This window comes from Trichosurus vulpecula, chromosome 6 (assembly GCF_011100635.1).
Source record: "Trichosurus vulpecula isolate mTriVul1 chromosome 6, mTriVul1.pri, whole genome shotgun sequence".
Lineage (NCBI taxonomy): Eukaryota > Metazoa > Chordata > Mammalia > Diprotodontia > Phalangeridae > Trichosurus > Trichosurus vulpecula.
The window spans coordinates 57,961,911-57,984,743 of record NC_050578.1 but is presented as its reverse complement, the minus strand read 5'-3'; the positions used below and the strand labels follow the sequence as shown (position 1 = coordinate 57,984,743).

The 22,833-nt window shown below is 39.1% G+C and overlaps 1 protein-coding gene across 1 annotated transcript; it reads left to right on the top strand.

Moving 5' to 3' along the window:
• The first annotated feature begins 190 nt into the window (after positions 1-190).
• SIGMAR1 (sigma non-opioid intracellular receptor 1) lies at positions 191-18,514 on the top strand. Its single transcript, XM_036764948.1, is given in 2 exon segments — positions 191-314; positions 16,356-18,514. Coding segments are annotated over 2 exon segments (474 nt in total). The 3' UTR covers positions 16,706-18,514.
• The last annotated feature ends 4,319 nt before the right edge of the window (positions 18,515-22,833 follow it).

Here is a 22,833-nt window from a genome sequence, read left to right as displayed (position 1 = left end):
GGTGAGATAATGTAAAAAGAAAAAAAAAGAGAGCCCAGAACAGAAGGATACCCACCCGTGTTTAGTGGGCAAAGTAGGACATAGCTGAATATCCAGCAAAGGAGGTGGTGGAGAGGTGAGACAGGTAGAAGAACCAATAAAGGAGAACATCATGAAACCCCAGAGATAAAAGGGGATCCATGAGGAGAAGATGCTCAACATTGACAAAGACTACAGAGATCAAGAAGGATGGGGAGTGGGAAAAGGCCATTTGGATTTAGCAATTAAGAAACCATCAGTAAATGGAGAGGAGTGTCTCACTTTAGTTTTTTATGGTATGTGATAATAGTGGGAAGACCACTGGCTCTGGAGTCAGAGGACCTGGGTTCACATCCCACCATTGATGTTTACTTCCTGTTTGACCCTTCATCTCCCTGGCCTTTAGCTTCCTCAACTCATAAGGAAAGGGTTGGACTAGATGACCTCTAAGGAACCTTCCAGCTCTAGATAAGTGACGCAGTGGAAGACTGCCTGATCTGATCATGCTTAATTAACTGTGCAGGCTGATAGCCGCTTCAGCGGAGAGTAGTATTTTAATTTTGGAGGGTGGCAACAGATTTGACAAAGGAACAAAACAAACCATTATTTAAATGATTCTATTAAGTTTCTGCCCTGAATCAAACACAGCCATTGTAAAGGTAAATTACCAATGGTCTTGGCCGTGTACTCATGTGTGCAGAACTGCCGCTGGAGGCCTCTCATTTCTGAGTTTGAAGGCAGGGTTAAACTCTTTTGATAGTTTTGTTTGTTCATCAAAGATGATTTACTTCCATAAACTCAGACTTGAGTTTTCCACAATATTGTTGTTTTTTTTGAAGTAATATAGCAGAGGGCCTGCTGCAACATAATGAAAAAGAGATCAACAACGAAATCAACAATTTTGGAAAGAGAGGAGAAAAACATCTGACAACGTTCTCTCTGCTTACAGGTTATCCCTTCATAGAACAAGCGCTGAGATTGCATGTAAAAGCCTCCCTTTCGACTTCAGAACAAAGAATACGAATTTAAAAAGGTAAAAATGAAAATATGCCCTGTTCTGCGCCCATGTAGCTGGAGAGTTACAAAAGGTTCTTTGAGCAATATTGAGTTTGTGGTAGGACAATCACATCACGGAAGATTTACCTTCACTCTGCAAACTCAATATAGGGCAATAACAGTCTATTACAAGCACAGCAATACAACATCAAAGGAATGTTTAAAAGAACTAGACAGAACCTTTAAATCAACACAATTGAGTTATCCTTCCCCAAAGGAAGCACCCCTGGGAGAACTCACAGCAAGGTTTTTCAAGAGGTGTTACTAATTTACCGTAAGTTATATTTAATATGCTTTAAAAATATTGTTTGTGATCTTTCTTCACTTCTAAGAACACAGAACAGTAAATTAAAAGAGAAACACTCCCCAAAGAGTAAGAGACCAGAAAAAAATGACAGTAGTTTTGTGTCATTTGGGTTAACACTTTAAGCAATGCTCCATGACCATGTAATACCCTTAGTACATCATTTCTTTTCCTATTTTCTTAAGTTCATTTCAGGAAAGGAGCAAAATATTATATCAGTTTAAGTATCTGATTAAGTGACTTACACACTGTGTTATAATGGCCACTATCATGAATACATTAAAAAAATTCTCTCTATCTTTTTGATAATAGCAACTTTCAAAAACCATATAGTGGCTTTATGACCTATAGCAGCGAAGAGAATATTTGAGCCAACAAGATTACCAGATTCTTCGAGTTCTCCAGCACTGAGATGTGATGATATTCATTGTGCCTTTCTGTGACATGTTTTGGAATGCTTTTTCAGGTTCCCCTATGTCGAATACAGAATTGCAATTCAATTGCTTGGCTATAGTATTGTGCTTTAATTTTCTTCTAACCACTAAAAATTTTTCCATTAATTCTAATTTAAAAATCTAGTTGTATTAATTTGATTATCTATTATAGCATTAGTCTCAATAATATTGAAATGTTCCTATAGATGTATTCTAGAGAATTTTGATCAAATCCCTGTTTCACTATTTCAAATCAATCACTCTGTCAACACGCATTCATTTAATGCCTTTCATATACCAGGCATTGTGCTAAACATTGGAGGTACAAAAATGAAAGTCTCTGCTCTTAAGGAGCTTACATTCTATTGGGGAAGATAAGATGTATGCTTATAATTATAAGACTTACTGCCTCCCCCACCTGAAAGCCAGTTTGTGAATGGCTTGAAGGCCATTTCACCCCCTGCCCCAAATATCCTTAAGGGGGTTTATGGGGTACCTACAGTTCTCTACCAATGGTTCCAGCTCCTATCCATGATGGTCTCCCAAGTGTAGAGTTGGGTCCCCTGCACCTCAATTCCATTTAGCCGCCAGCAGTTGGATTTATTTTGTCATGTTTAATTCTTCATGACCTCATTTGAGATTTTTTTTTGGCAAAGATACTGGAGTGGTTTGCCATTTCCTTCTCCAGCTCATTTTACAGATGAGGAAACTGAGGTAAACACTTGCCCAGAGTCACACAGCTAGCATCTGAGGCTGGCTTCGAAGTCATATCTTCCTGACTCCAGGCTCAGTGCTCTATCTACTGTGCCACCTAGCTGCTTTTTACAAAGGAATATTTACTTCAACAGGTATAATCACCAATATCTACACTTGTTCCCCAGCAAGCAAGAAGCTTAATCCTCCTCACCACATACAAACCAATTTGGCAGAAAGGGATCAGGTTCACTGTATAGCTCAGTTCCTATAGAAGACACAGTCCCAGTTCCAAGTCCCAAACCCCCTCAGCCTGGAGTCCCATGCACCCTGGCTTCTTTGGGTTTCCTTCCTGGAATCATGGCTCCAAGGTCCCCATGGCTAGGGACTCATGCCTGGCACCTGAAACTGAGAAAGACAAATGAAACAGAAACAGTCCCCTCCTTCTGTGCCCTGTCCCCTACCCCTATTACTGGTTGTTGTTCATTTTTTGTTCTCAAAGAGGACCATGACATCAGGGAGGTGATGCCATGACTTACAAGGGAATTGGATTTAAGTGAGGCAGGGCTGTGCAAAGTCACCAGCCTCACTTTCTTCTCTGGAGCCATCTGAGTCCAGTGTTGAGATACAGATCAGAATGCCTGGAGATGCCCTGCACCCCATTATATGAAGCCAAGGTAAAACAGGAGGGAAAGAAAGTCCTTCCTCTTGCACCGGCTCAGGTCATGATGAGTGAACTATGATCTTCACCCTCTGGATGTAGTTGAAAAAAAATCAGCAGCAGGAAAGAGCAAAGGCAGGAAGAACCAATTTTTAAAATGTTGCCTATTCCAGTTACGAGGCCAATCAAAGGAGGCTACGCTCACCTACATGGTAGGGGATGAAGCGTGCCTCCATTTTAGGAGATCTAGACATGCCCAGACAAGCTCAGGTTACACATGTATATATAAATACAAGTAAATTTTTGGTTACTACCTGGAGGGATCATAAGATTGTAAATGTAGAGCTGGAAAAGCACTCAGGGACTATCTAACCTAACATCCTCATTTTATAAACGAAGACTAGGGAGGGTGACATGTATCAGAGGTAGGATTTGAACCCAGGTTCTCTAACTCTTGTGTCATGCTGGTCAAGAAAGACCTGCTACAGGAGATGATTCTTGACCTGGGCTTGGAAGGAAGAACCAGATGAGGGGTAGGTGAATTCTAGGTGTGAAGAAGGAATATGGGAGATGGAATGTTAATGTGTGAAGAAATAGCATTAATTACAAATAAATAGCTCATATTGCTAGTACTTTATGCATTCTCCTCACAAGAACTGGTTGACATAGGCAGTGTGAAGTGTTATTCACCCCATTTTGCAGATAAGAACACTGATGCTTCCAGAGATGGTGATTTTTCCTAAGATCACACATCTATGAATGGAGGAAAAAAAACCCAAATAAACAGACTTAAACTGAGGCCTACTTACAACAAAACCAGTGATTTTTTCTACTGGACTATGATTGTTGATTTTCATCATATAGAATTTTCAAATATAAAACAATCGATTTTCCGTGTGATGCGAGGCAAGCACCTTAGCCACCAGTCTGTCTTTAAGCTGTTTTGCTTTTGCTGCTGCTTTTTGTTGTTTCTTGCTCTCCTGAATCTACCTGCAAAGATGACTAATCATCAAAGGCCTCTTGAATATCTAAGTTCACATTATCAACAAGAATTTTTAGTACATGAGTCTTTGGAGCTGGTGATGAAAACCCTCCCACAGCAGGTGCATAGAACTGCCTGTTTACACATGGCACTGGGTGGGTGGGGGGGGGAGTCCTAGAGTTTATCCACATTGATAGAGAATTGTTTTATTGGCGTCATATTGCAAAGTTTTGTAATAAATCAGATTGTTCCTAGATTTATGATTTTGATTTTGCGTTAAGGGAACATTTTTTTTTGTTGATTTTCATCTTCAATCTGGGTTTCTAAATTCCTTTTTTGGGGGTGTGCGTGTTATTTATTTTTTTCAATGTTTAAATATTTTTCTTATTTTTCTTTATACTATATGATTTTACTGTATTGTTTCATTCCTAAAAATATTCCTTCACAGATCCCACGCTAGAGAGCCATTCCTTGGAACAACAAATAATTTTTGAAAAGAGTCAAAAAAAATTAAGTTTAGCTAAACTATATCTGATCATGTGTGGCAGCATATTTGCCCGTATATGCAGCATTTCATAGCCATTGTATTCCTAAATTCCTTTTCATTTGCTCTTTTGACAAGACTATTGCATTTGAAATCAAGTTTTTTGATCCCTAAGTATTTTAGCTATCTTGCTTTTATTCAAGTGACTGTCTTGTTTGAAACATTTTAAACTATCATTTTGGCTCTGTGACCATCTTTACACAACACATTTTTTATATGGAAGAATTCAAAAGATAGGGGGCTGATTTATATGTAGTATACTTTTTAGCCTTAAAGTAGTCTTTATTAATTACTATATACTTACTGGCATACTAACATTGCATGTTCCCTGTAGCATCTTTGTCTAAAGTTAGCTACTATGTAGTTTTTATAAATACTTATTGTTTAATGATCACTCTTTAAAATTTTTTAAAGAATTATTTTTTTTACCAATTTTAAATATATATGTATATATATGTGATTTAAAAAAATATAGTCAGCCTAAATTCTTGTTTTCAGAGAATTCTCAGGTTTTACAGCAGGAATTTCTCACCCATTTTCCCTTTGACCAACCTAAGTTTATAGGATTGTCAGACTATATATAGAGATGGAAGTAAGAAGCAGAAATAAGATTTGAGCCCTGGTCTGCCTTTCTACAGCACACTTTCCACTGTGCCAGGCTATCTCTCTCAACCTCCCTGTTTTACAGACAAGGAAATTGTGGTTCCGAAAGGTGAAAGCCCAATGTCACACAATTAAGAAATGTATCTAGGACTTGATCCTATGGTGATAGATAGATTGGTGGATGGATGGATGGATGGACAGACAGACAGATAGATGATGGCTGGATGGAGGGAGGAAGGAAGGGATGGATAGATAGATGATGGATGGAGGTGGGGAGGGAGGAAGGGATGGATAGATAGATAGAAAAATATGGCCAAGGCAGGGCATAACATTGAATAGCTGCTCACATCCTTGCATTTAGGACTAGTCTCAAAGGATCAACGGGACACCAAAGATTGCTTATGTTGTTTGCTGTTATAATTGTTGCACAAATATAAAAACAGGAAATAGTGTAAGACCTTCTGACCCTCAAAGTTTTAGAGGGATGAAGGGGCACTCCTTGGCAGAACTGTAAAACAAAAGAAGAATGTTTACTTTTGGGCCAACAGAGATTATATAAGCAACACCTGTTACCTGACAGTTTAATGGAAATTATACCAAATAACACTGAATGAGTAACCACATTAAACAGCTATCACTGTTGAAAGACAATTAATCCTTTAGTCTAGACCTGCTCCAATATTTAATGGCTTGTGTCCCTTTCTGGAGGAAATGATATTAATTATAATGGCCATCCAGGAAAGAGCAATAAAGTTTAATGTGAGTTTTTATCTTATTCTGGAATGCCATCACCTGCTGGTCTGAAGAATAATCCTCCTTCTAGTTTTTGTTTAGTGCTAGTAGGATAACTTTAATTCACTGAAAATCTAGAAACTAATACACTCCAATTAATGAGATTTTTTTTAAAAATGGGAAGCAACATGATAAAATGGAGAGCATGGAATAAAGGAAGTGGACAAGGAATAATAATGATAATAGTGACCATTTATATAGCACTTTAAGGTTTGCAGAACACTTTACAAATACTATCTCATTTAATGCTCGTAACTACAGCCCTATAAGGTGGATACTATTATTAGCCCTATTTTTACAGATGAAGAAACTGAGGCTAAGTGACTTGCCCAAGGCTAGTTAATGTCTGAGGACAAGTGAAGGGGGAGGCAGGAAAGGGAATAAGTATTTATTAAGGACCTGCTGTGTGCCAAGCCCATCGCTAAGTACTTTATAAATATAATCTCATTTGATCTTCACAACAGCCCTGTGAGATAGGTGCTGGTATTATTCTCTCCATCTTATAGTTGAGGAAACTAAAGGCAGAGATTAAGTGACTTGCCCAATAACAGATAGCTGATAAGTGTACTTGAACACGGGGCTTTCTGATTCCAGGCCCAGCGTTCTATAGACTGCATTATCTAACCCTCTAGAGAAGTACTGGTGTGTATTGGTGAGAGAATTTCCTACCTAGGGGTTTCCTATACCAATGAAATCACAGGTATGGTGTTTCCTTACCCTCCAAATAGCCCCCCCAACCCAAAAAACCCCACAGCCAGTTCCTTTGTCTTTCATGCTCCTAATAATTGTACTATGGTGAATCCAGAGCTCTGACCACCTTAAAGATTCCCAAAACAAGGCAATGCTTATGTACTGAGCTTTTATCAGAATGGGACAAACTTCAATAAAACCAGTCGATGTTGTGATTAATTTTTTTTTTAAATTTCCAGGAGAGATCCTGGATGTGGCATCAAAAAATTTCCAAGGCTCAAGGCCTGGTTCTGCAAACTCCTCACTGTGTAACATTGGACAGGTTACCTGGCATCCCTGAATTTGAGATCTTATTAGTGCTCTTTATCTTTTTTTCATTTTTTTCTTCATTTTTAAAATATTTTTAGTTTTCAACATTAATTTCAAAAAGATTTTGAGTTACAAATTTTCTCCCCATTTCTCCCCAACATAGCATATATTCTGATTGTTCCATTCCCCAGTCTGCCCTCCCTTCCCCAATCCCTTTTCCCCTTATTTTCTTGTAGGGCAAGATAGTTTTCTATAACCCATTACCTGTATATCTTTTTTCCCAGTTGCATGTAAAAACAACTTTTTTTTGAGCATTTGATTTTAGAACTCTGAATTCCAAATTCTCTTCCTTCTTCCCTCCCCACCCAACCTCTTTGAGAAGGCAAGCAATTCAACACAGGCCACGCATGTCTCATTATGCAAAATACCTCCATAATAGTCATGTTGTGAAAGACTAACTATATTTCCCTCCATCCTTTCCTGTGCCCCTTATTCAATTTTCTCCCTTGACCCTGTCCCTTTTCAAAAATGTTTGCTTTTGACTACCTCCTCTCCCAATCTGCCTTCCCTTCTATCATCTCCCCTCTCTTATCCCCTTCCCCCCTACTTTCCTGTAGGGTAAGATACCCAATTGATTGTGTATGTTATTTGCTCCTTAAGTCAAATCTGATGAGAGCAAGACTCACTCATTCCCTTTCACCTTTCCTCTCTTCCCTTCCCATAGAACTGCTTTTTCTTGGCACTTTTACATGAGATAATTTACCTCATTCTATCTCTCCCTGTCTCCTTCTCCCAATATATTCCTGTCTCACCTGTTAAATTAATTTAATTTTTTAGATATCATGCCTTCATATTCAATTCATCCTGTGCCCTCTGTCTATATATATGTACATTCCCTTCAACTACTCTAATACTGATAAAGGTCTCATGAGTTACAAATATCATCTTTCCATGTAGGAATGTAAACAAAACTGTTCAAATTTACTAAGTCCATCATGATTTCTGTTTCCTGTTTACCTTTTCATACTTCTCTTGATTCTTGTATTTTAAAGTCAAATTTTCTATTCAGCTCTGGTCTTTTCATTGAGATAGTTTGAAAGTCCTCCATTTTATTGAAAATCCATATTTTGCCTTGGAGTGTTATACTCAGTTTTGCTGGGTAGGTGATTCTTGGTTTTAATCCTAGCTCCTTTGACCCCTGGAATATCATATTCTAAGCCCTTTGATCCCTTAATGTAGAGGCTGCTAGATTTTGTGTTATCCTGACTGTGTTTCCACAATACTCAAATTGTTTCTTTCTGGATGCTTGCAATATTTTCTCCTTGACCTGGGAACTCTGGAATTTGGTGACAATATTCCTAGGAGTTTTCTTTTGAGGATCTTTTTCAAGAGGAGATGGGTGGATTTTTTCCATTTCTATTTTAGTTTCTGGTTCTAGAATATCAGGGCAGTTTTCCTTAATAATTTCTTGAAAGATGATATCTAGGCTCTTTTTTTGATCATGGCTTTCAGGTAGTCCAATAATTTTAAAATTATTTCTCCTGGATCTATTCTCCAGGGCAGCAGTTTTTACAATGAGCTATTTCACATTGTCTTCCATTTTTTTTTCATTTTTTGGTTGTATTTTATAATTTCTTGATTTCTCATAAAGTCTCTAGCTTCCACTTGCTCCAATCCAATTTTTAAGCCCTTCAATCTCTTAATGTAGAAGCTGCCAGATCTTGGGTTATTCTGATTGGGTTTCCACAATACTCAAATTGTTTCTTTCTGGCTGCTTGCAGTATTTTCTCCTTGATCTGGGAGCTCTGGAATTTGGCAACAATATTCCTAGGAGATTTCTTTTTGGGATCTATTTGCAGAGGCGATCGATGGATTCTTTCAATTTCTATTTTGCCCTGTGGCTCTAGAATATCAGGGCAGTTCTCCTTGATAATTTCCTGTAAGATGGTATCTAGGCTCTTTTTTTGATCATGGCTTTCAGGTAGTCCAATAATTTTTAAATTATCTCTCCTGGATCTATTTTCCAGGTCAGTGGTTTTTCCAAGGAGATATTTCACATTGTCTTCCATTTTTTCATTCCTCTGGTTCTGTTTTATAATATCCTGATTTCTCATAAATTCACTAGCTTCCACTTGCTCCAATCTAATTTTTAAAGTAGTATTTTCTTCAGTGGTCTTTTGGACCTCCTTTTCCATTTGGCTAATTCTGCCTTTCAAGGCATTCTTCTCCTCATTGGCTTTTTGGAGCTCTTTTGCCATTTGAGTTAGTCTATTTTTTAAGGTGTTGTTTTCTTCAGTGTATTTTTCAGTATTTTTTTGGGTCTCCTTTAGCAAGTCATTGACTTGTTTTTCATGGTTTTCTCGCATCCTTCTTATTTCTCTTCCCAATTTTTCCTCTACTTCTCTAACTTGCTTTTCCAAATCCTTTTTGAGTTCTTCTATGGTCTGGGGCCAGTTCATGTTTTTCTTGGAGGCTTTGGTTGTAGGCTCTATGACTTTGTTGTCTTCTTTAGGCTGTATGTTTTGGTCTTCTTTGTCACCAAAGAAAGAATCCAAAGTCTGAGACTGAATCTGGGCGCGTTTTCGCGTCCTGGCCATATTCCCAACTAACTAACTTGACCCTTGAGTTTTTCAGTGGGGTATGACTGCTTGTAGATTACAGAGTTCTATGTTCTACGTTTGGGGGGGAGGTGCCAGCTCTGTCAGAGCCGCACTCCTCCTTCCCCAAGAACCCCCAGTCCAGACTGGGCTCAGATCTTCGGCAGGCTGTGCACCCCTGCTGCGATCCGCCACTTAATTCCTCCCACCAGGTGGGCCTGGAGCCGGAAGTAACAACAGCTGTAGCTGCCCCACCTCCGCTGCCCCGGGGGCTGGAAGCCGAACCACGAACTCCTTCCACTCCCGCAGCTTTTCCCACTAACCTTCTCCGCAGTCTTTGGTGTTTGTGGGTCGAGGGGTCTGGTAACTGCCGCAGCTCACATATTCAGGGCGCTAGGGCCCCCTCCGCCCGGCTTCCGGTCTGGATCGTCCACGCCGCTCAGGCTGGGCTCTGCTCCACTCCGTTCCCAGCTCCCAGCTCCCAGCTCCGTGTGGAATAGAGCTCACCCAGAGACTATCCGGGCTGTCCTGGGCTGGAGCCCTGCTTCCCTCTGCTGTTCTGTGAGTTCTGCCGTTCTAGAATTGGTTCAGAGCCATTTTTATAGGTTTTTGAAGGGACTTGGGTACGGAGCTCACTCTAGTCCGTGCTTACCAGCTGCCATCTTGGCTCCGCCCCCCAATCCAATTTTTAAGGCAGTATTTTCTTCAGTGGTCTTTTGGACCTCCTTTTCCATTTGTCTAATTCTGCCTTTGAAGGCATTCTTCTCCTCATTGGCTTTTTGGAGCTCTTTTGCCATTTGGGTTAGTCTATTTTTAAGGTGTTATTTTCTTCAGTATTTTTTGGGTCTCCTTTGGCAAGATGTTGACTTTTTTTTACCATTTTCTTGCATCACTCTCATTTCTTTTCCCAATTTTTCCTGTACCTCTCTTACTTGCTTTTCCAAATTGCTTTTGAGCTCTCCATGGCCTGAGACCAACTCATATTTTTCTTGGAGGCTTTTGATGTAGGCTCTTTGACTTCGTTGACTTCTTCTGGCTGTATGTTTTCATCTTCTTTGACACCAAAAAAAGATTCTATGGTCTGAGTCCTTTTTCGCTGCCTGTTCATGTTCCCAGCCAGCTACTTGACCCTTGAGCTTTTTGTCAGGGTACGACTGCTTTTAGAGTAGAAAGTACTTTGTCCCAAGCTTTAGGGGCCTTGTGCTACTGTTTTCAGAGCTACTTCTACTCCACAGTAACCATAAGCTCTGCCACAACAGCACTCCTCCTCCCCCAAGAACTACCAACCAAGACTGCAACCTAGATCCAAACAGGGCAAAGCAAGAGAACCCTGCCTCTGCACCAGGAAAGCAATCCCTGCAGTGCCACTCTGATCTGTCACTTGATTCCTCCCACTGGGTGGGCCAGGGTTTTAGGAAGCAGCCTCTGCTGGAGCTCTGGAAGCAGCTGTAGGCAGAGCTTTCTGTTGTTGCTGCTGTGCCACCTCTGCCACCCCCAGGGCTGCGGCTGGACTGTGTACTTCTCTCACCCAGATCCAGCAGTTTTCCCACTAACCTGCTCCATTGTCTTTGGCGTTTGCGGGTTGAGAAGTCTGGTAACTGCCACGGCTCAATGATTCAGGGCCCTATGGCTTGCTCTGCCCAACTTGGTCTGGTCAGTCCTGGCACAGCCCACGCTGGGCTGTGCTCCACTCCCAGCACAGTGTGATAGACCCTTTCCAGTGACCATCCAGGCTGCATTGGGCTGGAGACTTGTTTCCCTCTGTTATTTTGTGGGTTCTGTAGCTCTAGAATTTGTTCAGAGCCATTTTTACAGGTGTTTGGAGGGATTTGGGGGAGAGCTTAAGCCAATACCTGTTTTCCAGATGCTCTGCCCCCCTGAATTTGCTTTTTCTTCTGTAAAATGAGGAAAATAATTCTTACAGTCAGTATCTATGTCACAGAGTTATGCTGAGAATCAGAGGTAATGTATATAAATTGCTTTAAAAATTTATCAGAAACTTAACAATAATTCAACTTGTTTTGTAGCTATTTGCATGGAAACAAATGAAGTTTAGTTCACTAAATGTTGATTGACTTAAATTTAAAGAATTTAAACACATAAAATGCCATAACTTTAAAATATTTCTCAACCTTTTGTAAACCTATAAGCAACAAGCATTTATTAAGTGGCTATTACAAGCTAGGGCTAGACATTGGAGATGCAAATACAAAAATGAGAAAGTCTTTAATTTCAGGAGCTTACATTCCACTAGAATTCATCGAAATTGCTCTTTTATTCATTCCAATATGCTTTTTCTCTTACATGGTTATTGTTCATGGATATCCTATTGTACTGTTTGATATTTTTTTTGCTTCCCCAAGAAATGGAATCCTTGATTACTAGAATAGACCAAATAGAAATCAATGATTCCATGAGACAGTGAGAATTATTAGAAGAAAACCAAAGGACTGAAAAAATAGAAGAAAATGTAACATATTAGAGATCTGCTCTCTGTCTATTCCATGCTTCATCATTCACTAGTTGTCAGAGATGTATCATATTTAAATTTTCTAATATTCTATTCTGATACTTTTTTTCTGTTAGATTTAAGTCTGAAAAGGGCACATCGAAGTTCCCATAGATTTTCGCTTTACTGTCAAGTTCAAATGCACATAGGGTGAGTGAACTTGACCCAGAGAGGAGAGAAAAAGGTTACAGGTGCAATGTCCATGCTACATTTGCAGATGGGGTCCAGGCATGAACAATGTTGGACAGAAGAGAAATATGTTGGCATTGAAACATCAATGAAATCTATGAAGCAGGACTCCACAGGCTCATGAAGAATCAAGCATGACTGAATAACTGAGCTACAATAACATATCTGTGTTTAGTTTTCAGGAAGTAAAGTCTGGCTTACTCCTTGCCAGAAATATTGTGAAGATATTCCTGTTCCAGGCATTGGTTTAAGGATTAGATCAATCTGCCCTGGATCTTTCAGTTAATCTTCCATAAAGGAGCCAAAAAAGAGAGTTAGAGGAAAGATAGATGTGATTTCATTATCAGAAACTCTAAGGGGGAAGATGGACAAGGAGGAACGAGAGAGGCCCAAAATGAAATTCTGATAACATAAGTCCAAGTGATAACAGAAAAGAAAAAGTAGGACTATGTAAAGGGCTCTCTGCTGAACTTATAATTTAAAATTACAGATATAAAGGGTGAATCTATCAGCACACATTTATTAAAAACAGCACAGAATAATATTCAAGCAGGGACATCTGAAGGACCTCTCCATTTACATGGAATTCTTCTTCCATTTGAATTCTCTGCAGAACTTCCCATATAATACTGTGTACAATGATGGTAAGCATGTGTATCTATTTTATGCCTCACTAGATTTTAAGAATCAAACAGTTATTGAATAGAGTTGTCTTTGTGACTACATTTATCAACTACTTATAATTTTTACATGCATACATATGTATATATACATACACATATTAATATACATACGTATATAGCACACATATACACATACTATATATACGTATACACACATACACACATAGATGAGACTCCTTGTTGGAGGAGGGCTCTTAAACTGCATTTTACTATTCCAAATCAAATGCTTTTTTTGTAGTCAAGAAACAATAACAGCAGAACCTTGTCATTTTTACTTTTCAGTCAATTATGTGACTGCAAATCTGTTGTAGAATAAATTTGCAAAGGTTCCCTTCTACTTTTATCAATTTTACTCTCAATATATGTGAACCTTTGAGTATTAAATCTTGTGAATCATAAAGATGAGAGAAGACATGAGTTGATAATTTTGATGTCTTTCTGATCATCTTTGAGGGTAATAATGTCATCTGTGATTCCCCTTGCCATTCTTTCTCTCCTTAAAATAGCTTATAAAACAATCCCTCAACATCCTTAACATAGATTTCTTCATTGTGAATATATTCCAAATCCAGCCACTCCTTAATCTTTCTACTTAAATGCCATTTCATCTTTCTTATATAATTCTTGTTGTTCTAAAGTGTCGTGGTCCCAATGTGGTATTTACAGTTTCATTAATGATGAAAATAGATTGTTATAGAAAAGTTGACAAATCTATTCCATTTTCCATTTGTTTTGTATCTCACAGCAAGCTTTCTGTAGACTTTTTTATTACCTTCAATTTCTTTACAATTTTATTGCTTACAATTTTATGAGATTTTTCAATATTCTTACATCCTTCTCTATAGGGTTTTACAAATGAGTTTGTATCTGATATCAATAATGATCTTGGTTATCCCTTTGCTTTGCAAGGAAACCAAGTATTTGTTGGCTAAGTTGGTTTCTGTGCTATTCTGGCCACCTCAACGTGGTAACTACTTTACCTCAGTTAAAGTTTTGCAGACTATAGTGGAAATCAATATCACTTTTTTTTTACTTCTCCCTCTTCTCTCTGTCTCTGTGTTTGTCTCTTTGATTCTCTGTCTTTCTGTCTCTGTCTGTCTCTCTGTTTCTGTCTGTCTCTCTGTCTCTGTATCTGTCTGTCTGTCTGTCTCTCTTCATCAATAGTTCATTTGATTAGGTCAGGCTGAGACTGCTGCTATATGGTGCCTTTCTCTTATGTTATTACTCACTCATGTCCGACTCTTCATCACTCCATTTGGGGTTTTCTTGGCAAAGATACCAGTGCACTTTGCCATTTCCTTCTCCAGCTCATTTTACAAATGAGGAAACCAAAACAAACAGGATTAAGTGACTTGTGCACAGTCACAGAGCTAGTAAATGTCTGAGGCTTTATTTGAATTCAGATTTTGCTGACTGCAGATCCAGTGTTCTATCCACTAATTTGATATTTATTTTCACATTTTCTCTAACAATTTGATGGTCTGACTCTACAGAGACTGTTGATGTAAGCTAAATAAGGAGAAAGAAACTATGAAAGTGATTTAGAGAAATATTGGCTTATGAAGCATTTAAAAAAGGAGAAAACTGGGACATCTTGAAGGAAGAAAAAGCTGAAGGAGAATAAGATGAACTTACTGAGAGGAAGGGCTCAATCTGAGGACTCATTTTGGAAGAATAAAAAGATGGACAAATAAGAACCTGAAGAGAAGAAATCTACAAGAGTCAAGATGATGGAGTAGGAGGAAGCAAATTGCGGGATAATTAATCCACACAAACCATCAGCATTTCTGTATAATACTAATGCAACTCAGAAGGAAGAGATAGAGAAATTCCATCTAAAATAACTACACAATGTATAAAATATTTAGGGGTACACCCCCCACTATGATACAAAAATGGCTATAATTACAAAACCACTGTTAATGGGAATAAAGATTGACAGCAGCTCTCTTTGGGGGAGCAAAGAACTCAAAACTGCAGGTGTCAATTGGGGACTGGTTAAATGAACTGTCGTATATGATTGTGATGGAATACTATGGTGTTATAAGAAATGATGAGCTCAGTGAAAAACATGGAAAGACTTGCATGAAATAATGAAGGGTGAAATGAGCAGAACCAGAAAAACATTGTATACAATAACAGTAATATTGTTTTAAAATGACTTTGATAAGATTTACAGGCAATGGGGTGTAGAAATCCATCTTACCCTACAGGAAAATAGAGGGGAAGGGGATGGGAGAAGGAGGGTGATAGAAAAAGGGCAGGCTGTCCTGGGGTAGGGGGAGGGGAGAGTTGGGGAGAAATTTGGAATTCAAAATCTTGCGGAAGTGAATATTGAAAACTGCAAATAAATTATAAGAATGACTTTGAGTGAATAAGTCATTTTTGTCAATTTTGACTATTATAAATATCCAAATTAACTCTAAAGGATGTATGAAGGAAGATAAAATCTGCATCCAGAGAAAGAATTGATGACTAGAAGCATGTTTAAAATAATTTTACATATGTGTGTGTGTTTGTAATGGTAGCCATCTCTAAGGCAGGAAGGAGGGAAGAAAAAAAGGGAAAAAAAGAAATTTACATAACTTTATTATATATTTAAAATTGTATGTAATAGATTTTCAGTTTCATGTACAATCACCTTTTTATTATACTATTTATAGAAATGCTTGGTTTATTCCATAAACTAAAAATAAAATAAATTTTAAAATAAAGATTAATCTGAATAATTGGAGAAATATTAATTGCTCATGGGTAAGCCAAGTCAATATAAAAATGCCCAAACTACCTAAATTAATACACTTATTCAGCTCCATACCAATCATACCACCGAAAGATTGCTTTATGGAACTAGAGAAAATAATTCATCTGGAGGAACAAAAACTCAAGAATCTCAAGGAAATAATGAAAAAAGCAGAAAGGAAGGTGACCATCAGTACCAGATCTCAAAGTACTACAAAGTAGTGATTCTTTTTTTTGGGGGGGGGGGCAGGGCAATTGGGGTTAAGTGACTTGCCCAAGGTCACACAGCTAGTACATGTCAAGTGTCTGAGGTCGAATTTGAACTCAGGTCCTGCTGACTCCAGGGCCGTTGCTTTACTCACTGTGTCACCTAGCTGCCCGGAAAGTAGTGATTCTTAAAACAATTTGGTGCCAGTTGAAAAATAGACAGGTCGATCAGTGATTAAGTATACAACATTTAGAAGCAAACAGACCAAGTAATCTAGTGTTGGATAAATTAAAAGACCCCAGGATATGGATTCATTATTTGATTTAAAAAGTGCTGAGAAGGCACAGCCATAGACACGGGGGGCCACTCTGGACGGTACTGGGCTGAGATCTCAGACACGATCATCTCTGGAACCTTCCGCCAATGGAGGGAAGGGACAACCAAGAGTGAAGTTTACTACCCAGAAGACACCATTGTTCACGGTCCTGGGGAGGCCACGGCAGTGTAGTGGGGGGCTGGCACGTGGATGGTGGAGTACGGCCGGGGCTTCAAGCCTTCCACCTTGGGCTTTGCACTGGCTGACACATTCTTCAGCACCCAGGACTTCCTCACACTGTTCTACACTCTCCGGGTCTATGCCCGGGCACTGTGTCTGGAGCTTACCACCTACCTCTCCAGCCAGGAACATTGACCTCCTCCACCCATTGACATCCCTTTCCCAGCCCAGAACTGATGAGAGTAGCCTGAGTCTGTGTGAGATTGAGATGGTCAGATTCTCACGAACACAGACAGGCCACACCCTCAGCGGGTTTGTACTTGGGCACACACTTAAACACAGGGATATAGACACAGTATAGGGGGTTTGGGTCTGCAATGACCCTAAATCTACTCCCTGGGCAGCAGTTTGGGGGAGTAGTGGAGGTGTCGTTCCTGAGTGTGCCCCTGCCCCCAGTTTGGAACTGTGATACCTCCCACACTCACCCTCACCAGACGCCTTATATGTCTAGCTCCCTGTCCTGGCTATGCAAAGGGGACCAGTGGCCTGTTCTCTGCTACCCCCCCCCACACCCCAATATCTCCTCCTGCCTTCCAGGTAGGTGCTGCCAATCATATGACTCTCATACCCTTCCATTGTGGACTCCCCCAAATCCCTCTACCTTTCTTTTCAGAGCCCTTGAGGGGGTGAGACCCCAAAGTGCTAACCAACAAGAAGTTAATCTGTCTCGAGGGCTACGTGACTGACTGGGAGGGGAGACAGAGAAGGGGCTGAGCCTTTTCATCACAGGAAGTACCTAGGCCACATTCTGATTAGATGTTCCACAGGGTGATCATCCCCTCCAGGGCTCTGTGTTACAGGTATATCTATCAGCAGGTCTCTCCTGGGTGCACCCCATATTCTTTGTGCCCAACCCAGCATGGAGACAGAAGGGAGCTCACAGACAGGTTAAGAACCTACAACCCACCAGGACAACCAAGAACTGATTAATTGATAGGCTTCAGAGTCCTAACTACAGGATGAATAGAAGTTCAGAGAACACGAGAACTCCAAGGGAACTTGAAAATTCTCGTCTAACCTTTGTTTGTGGGGAGACCCAAGCTGGAGAACTGGTGACTTGGCCGTTTTAATATACATCCTAAACTATAATTACACATGAAGTCATGTGGTTCAGTATCAAAGCAGCATTGTGGACCTGGGAAATCAGGGTGGGGCTCCTGGAGCATGTGAGACTAATAGAGAAGGCAAGAGGAACTCCAGCCACCTCCGCTCCCTCCTTCCTCCCTCCACAAAAAAAGATAGTTGCAAAGAATCTGCTGTCCTTTGTCACTTTATAGATGTGATTTACAGGTGGGAAATGGAGTGGCAAAATCCAGTCAGATAATATTAATGCCAAACATTTAATCTAGTGCTTAAGAGTTGCAAAATGCTTTCCTCAGTATTCCTGTCAGGTAACAGAAGTACAAAGGGTCCTAAAAGCCTTAGCATGGTTTTAAGCTGTTGTAGTTTAAAAGCGCAGCAAGATTTTTGGGACCCCTTGTATTATCCACATTTTTCAGATGAAACAGGTTCAGACAGAAAATGACTTTGTCTTTGGGCATCCAGCTAGTAAGTATCCACTTTACCAAGATTCTAATCCAGGTCTTCTGACTCAGAGTGTGGTGCTGTGTTTGAACCCTCCCACTGAGCAACGAGGCTTCTCTTTGACTGTCCCCAACCAATTCCTTAGGACAACTGGGCTTCTCTCTCCAATCATTAGGAAATATGGAATCCTAGAGTTTCTCTCCCTTTGGACCTGGTCTCCCTAAGCCACCACTTCAGGATGGTGGAGTGTAGTCTTTCCTCCAAGATTCTTGGGGATTCAAGGTCCTTGGCTTCAGCTGTTATCTGAAGAGGGTGGTATCAGAGGCCCCTTCCCACCCTTCCTACTGCCCTTAACAAAGCAGCTTCTCCCCAGAATCCCTCTGTGTCTGTCTCTGTCTCAATAAATATTTCTTGAATAAAAAAAAAGTGCTGAGAAAATTGGACAGCAATATGGCAGAAATTAAACTTAGCAAATATCTCACACCTTACACCAAGAAAATATCCAAATAACTACATGCCCTAAATATAAAATTTCACATCATAAATCAGAGAAGCAAGGAAGAAATTATCCTTCATATCTATAGAAGGAAGAAAGGAAGGAAATGAGTATTTATTAAAAGTGCTTCCTATGTGCCAGGCACTATGCTAAGTGCTTTCCAAATACTATCTCATTTGGTCCCCACAACAATCCTGTGAGGTAAGTGCTATTATTATCCCCACTTTGACACAGAGGTTAAGTGACTTGCCCAGGGTCCCACAGATAGTATCTGAGACTGGATTCGAACTTCCTGATGTCAGGCCCAGTGCTATATTCATTACTTTGTGTCTATTTATATTAACTGTATCACCTAGCTAGAAAAGGGGATAACCAAAGAAGAGAGCATGGAAGATGAATTGGGTAATTTTGATAACATAAAATTAATTTTTTTGCATAAACAAATTTAATATAGCTAAGATTAGAAGAAAAACAGTTAACTCTGGAAAAATTCTTTACATCAAGTTTCTCTGATAAAGGTTTCATTTCTAAGATATTTAAGAAACTGATTCGAATTTATAAGAATGGATCACTCCCCAGATGATACATGGTTGAAGGATTTGAACAGGAAGTTCTCAAAAACAGGGGCCCCAACCATCTATAACCATATGAAATGGTTCTTCAAGTGACCTAATAATTAGAATACCTCAAATTAAAAATAACTGTGAAGTTCCATCTCATACTCATCAAATCGGCAAAAATGACAGAAAAAAGAAAATGATATATGTTGGAGGGTATGTGAATTAGAGCACATTGACACACTGTTGGTGGAGATATGAATTGGTCTAACTATTCTGGGAAGCAATTTGGAATTATGCCTCCAAAGGGTGCATGATATTTGACCCAGCAATACCACAACTAGGTATATCTCCTAAAAAGATAAAAAGAAGAAAATGTCTTATATGTATGAAAATATTTGCAGGAGCTCTTTTCATGGTGGCAAAGAACTGGAAAGTAAGTTGGGGAGGAATCAACGGGAAATGACTATACCACTTATGATATGCAAACGTAATAGAATACTTTTGTGATATAAGAAATGAAGAAAAAAAAAGAAATGAAGAATGAGATATTTCAGAGAAGCCTGAGAAGATCTATGTGAACTGATACAGAGTGAAGTGACTGGAACCAGGAGAATAATTTGTATTATAATATCAACACTGTAAAAAAACAAATCTGAAAAACTTAAGAACTGTGATAAATGAAATGTTCAATCATTATTCCAGATTACTGATGAAGAACACCTTATGACAGAGATGATGGCACAACATAGAGAATGAGAATTTTTGGACGTGGTCAATGCGGGAATTTGTTTTGTTTGACTACTATTATGTGATACAAGGATTCCTTCCTTCCTTCCTTCTTCCTTTCTTCCTTCGCTCGCTCTTCCTTCTTCCTTTCTTCCTTCGCTCGCTCTTCCTTCTTCCTTTCTTCCTTCGCTCGCTCTTCCTTCTTCCTTTCTTCCTTCCTTCCTTCCCTCCTTCCTTGCTACCTGCTTTCCTGTCTTTCTTCTTCCCTTCCTTTATTCCTTCCCTTCCTCCTTCTCTCCCTCCCTCCCTCTCTCCCTTTCTCTCCCTCTCTCTCTCTCTCTCTCTCTCTCTCTCTCTCTCTCTCTCTCTCTCTCTCTCTCTCTCTCTCTCTCTCTCTCTCTCTCTCTCTCTCTCTCTATCTCTCTGTCTCTCTTTCTTATTATAAGAAATAAGGAATATTAAGAATTCAGACAAAACTGGGAAGGCTTGTATGAACTCATGCAGAGCAAAGTAAGTAGAATCAACGGAGCAGTTTAAATGATTACCATAATTATATAAAGGAAAACAATAGAACTCTGACCAATGAATGATTAATCATAATTTCAGAGGACTTGTCAATGACATATGCTTTCTACTTCTTGGCAAAAAGATGGTGGACAGTGGGTGTGAAGTGAGGTATAAGTGTTCGACTATGGCCAATACTGTACTTATGTGGTAAAAGGATAACATTAACAAGGAGAGGGCAGTCAAAAGTAACAATGATGTTTTAAAAAGAAAAGAGCATAAAGAAAATATTAAAGAAAGAGAATGGCAGATCAGAAATATTCTATAGATAAAGCATATCATAATTTCGGCTAGACATTTGACAATGTCAAATAATGCAGTTTGGTAGATTCACAAGTATACCCACAATACTACATAGAGCTAGGGGTAGAGTCAGGAAGCAGCATGAAACTCTGCAGATCCCAAGCTTAGTCTTTCTTATGATAGAGCATAATACTACCTCAGAGTGAAAGCTAGAAAAGTTGACCCAGGAAACTTTGCAATTCCCTAAATAAGGGTTTCTCCATTTGTTGAAAGAGTGTAACAATATCTCAGGGTAGCTCCAGGGCAGCAGCCATTGGAAAGCTGACTCTAGCCAAAAGGACAACGGAGAGACCCAGAAGAGGATGGTTCTACCCATCACTGAATTGTTTTTCAGACTGTTCTTGCATTGAACAAAGGAGATCAATTTGGATATTGGCCTGGCCACACGTTGTCTGTATGTTCTTATTATGTTTCCGTAAGTTTATGCCCACCATTCTCCATATATATATCAGTGAGACAGCATACTTTTGACTTAAGGGTAAAATGTTATGTTATTATTATTCATTACTTACCTTCTGTTTAATAAATGTTTTTATTGAGTTAATGGAGTTCATCTTAATTAATTGGTTAAATGAGAACTAAACTAGTGGAGACTTCAGAGCTAAGGTGTACAGTAATACAAATATAACACCAGCACACATAGAACCCTGAGAAAGTTAGTCATCTTGTAGTTATTCCTTATGGGAATTCTAACTTGCTAATATATGAGTATAGGTTTAGGTGAATGAGCTAAACCACAGAAAAAAGAGAGAATGAGGTTAGAGGATATGTCCATGCTACAATAAGCAAATAGTATTGAGGGAATGAAAAACATCTGGGACAAAATGAATGGGTTGGAAATGAGGCATCAGTGAGGTCTAAAGAACAAATTGTTATCACAGTCAAAAGAGTTCAAAGGACCTAAATGACAAATAAGGCCTGATTGGAAGCAAATCAAAATAATAATACTCATAGAGAGAAAGCATGGAGTAGTAGAAGGAGTGGTCTTTGAGTCAAGAAGACTCAGGTTCAAGTCTTGACTGACACATACTAGGTGTGTGAGGCTTGGCAAGTCACTTAACCCAGGGGCCTGGAACCTCGTGGTGACATGTGGCCCTCTAGATCCTCAAGTGAGGCCCTTTGACTGAATCCAAGTGAATCTAATGAATCCAAAGATTCAGTCAAAGGGCCTCACTTGAGGATCTAGAGGGCCACAGGTACCCTACCCCTAAACTTATATGTCTCCTAGTCAACTTCCTGAGACCGTAAGTTACAGGGTAAAGGCAGATCCGTATTGGAAAACAGAGTTAATTCACTGGGATTCCATACATTGATGGACTCCTAGGTTCACAAAAAAATCTTGACATATTTATGCAGTGCTTAAAGTTTTATACTAAATTACCCTTGAGAGTACAAATGTTATTATTACAATTTCACACATGTGGAAACAGACTTTAGAAAGGTTTAGTGATGTACTCAAGCTTACATATTTCAACTCAATCCAACAAATATTTATTAAGTACTTAGCAGTATATTAGGTTCTGGGAATACAAATTAAAAAATGAAAGACTTTGCTCTTGAGAACCTTATATTTTACTGTGACAGTAGTTGGGATGAAGGTGAAGAGAAAGAATATAACTTGTAGACATATAAAACTGTCTGAAGATAGCCTCAAAGTGAAATAGGTTGCCTTGAAAATGGTAAATAGTATAATTTGTTGTTCTGGAGCAGAGACTGGAGGACTATCTGTCTGAGAATTTCCAGAATTAGCTGAAAGGTTAAATTAGCTGTCTAAGGTATTTAAGAACTATTAGATTCTTTAATTAGATGCTCACCACAGTTAGTTTCATGTCTAAAATTCTATAAATTTCAGCAGAAATTACAGAATTAAAGGTTTTTGTTTTGTTTTTTTAAAGAGTAACTATTATTCTGTATTAAGTTCACATAATTTATCCTCAGTGCCCCTTCTAATAATTCCACATTCTCTTTCAGTGAGGACAACCTTTAGGTGTTTTTTATTTTTTCTAAAACAGTGATGTCACTGATATAGTGAATTCTTAGTGAGGAAACGCCTTCTAACAATGATTAGTACTTGCTTTGCCACTTATATA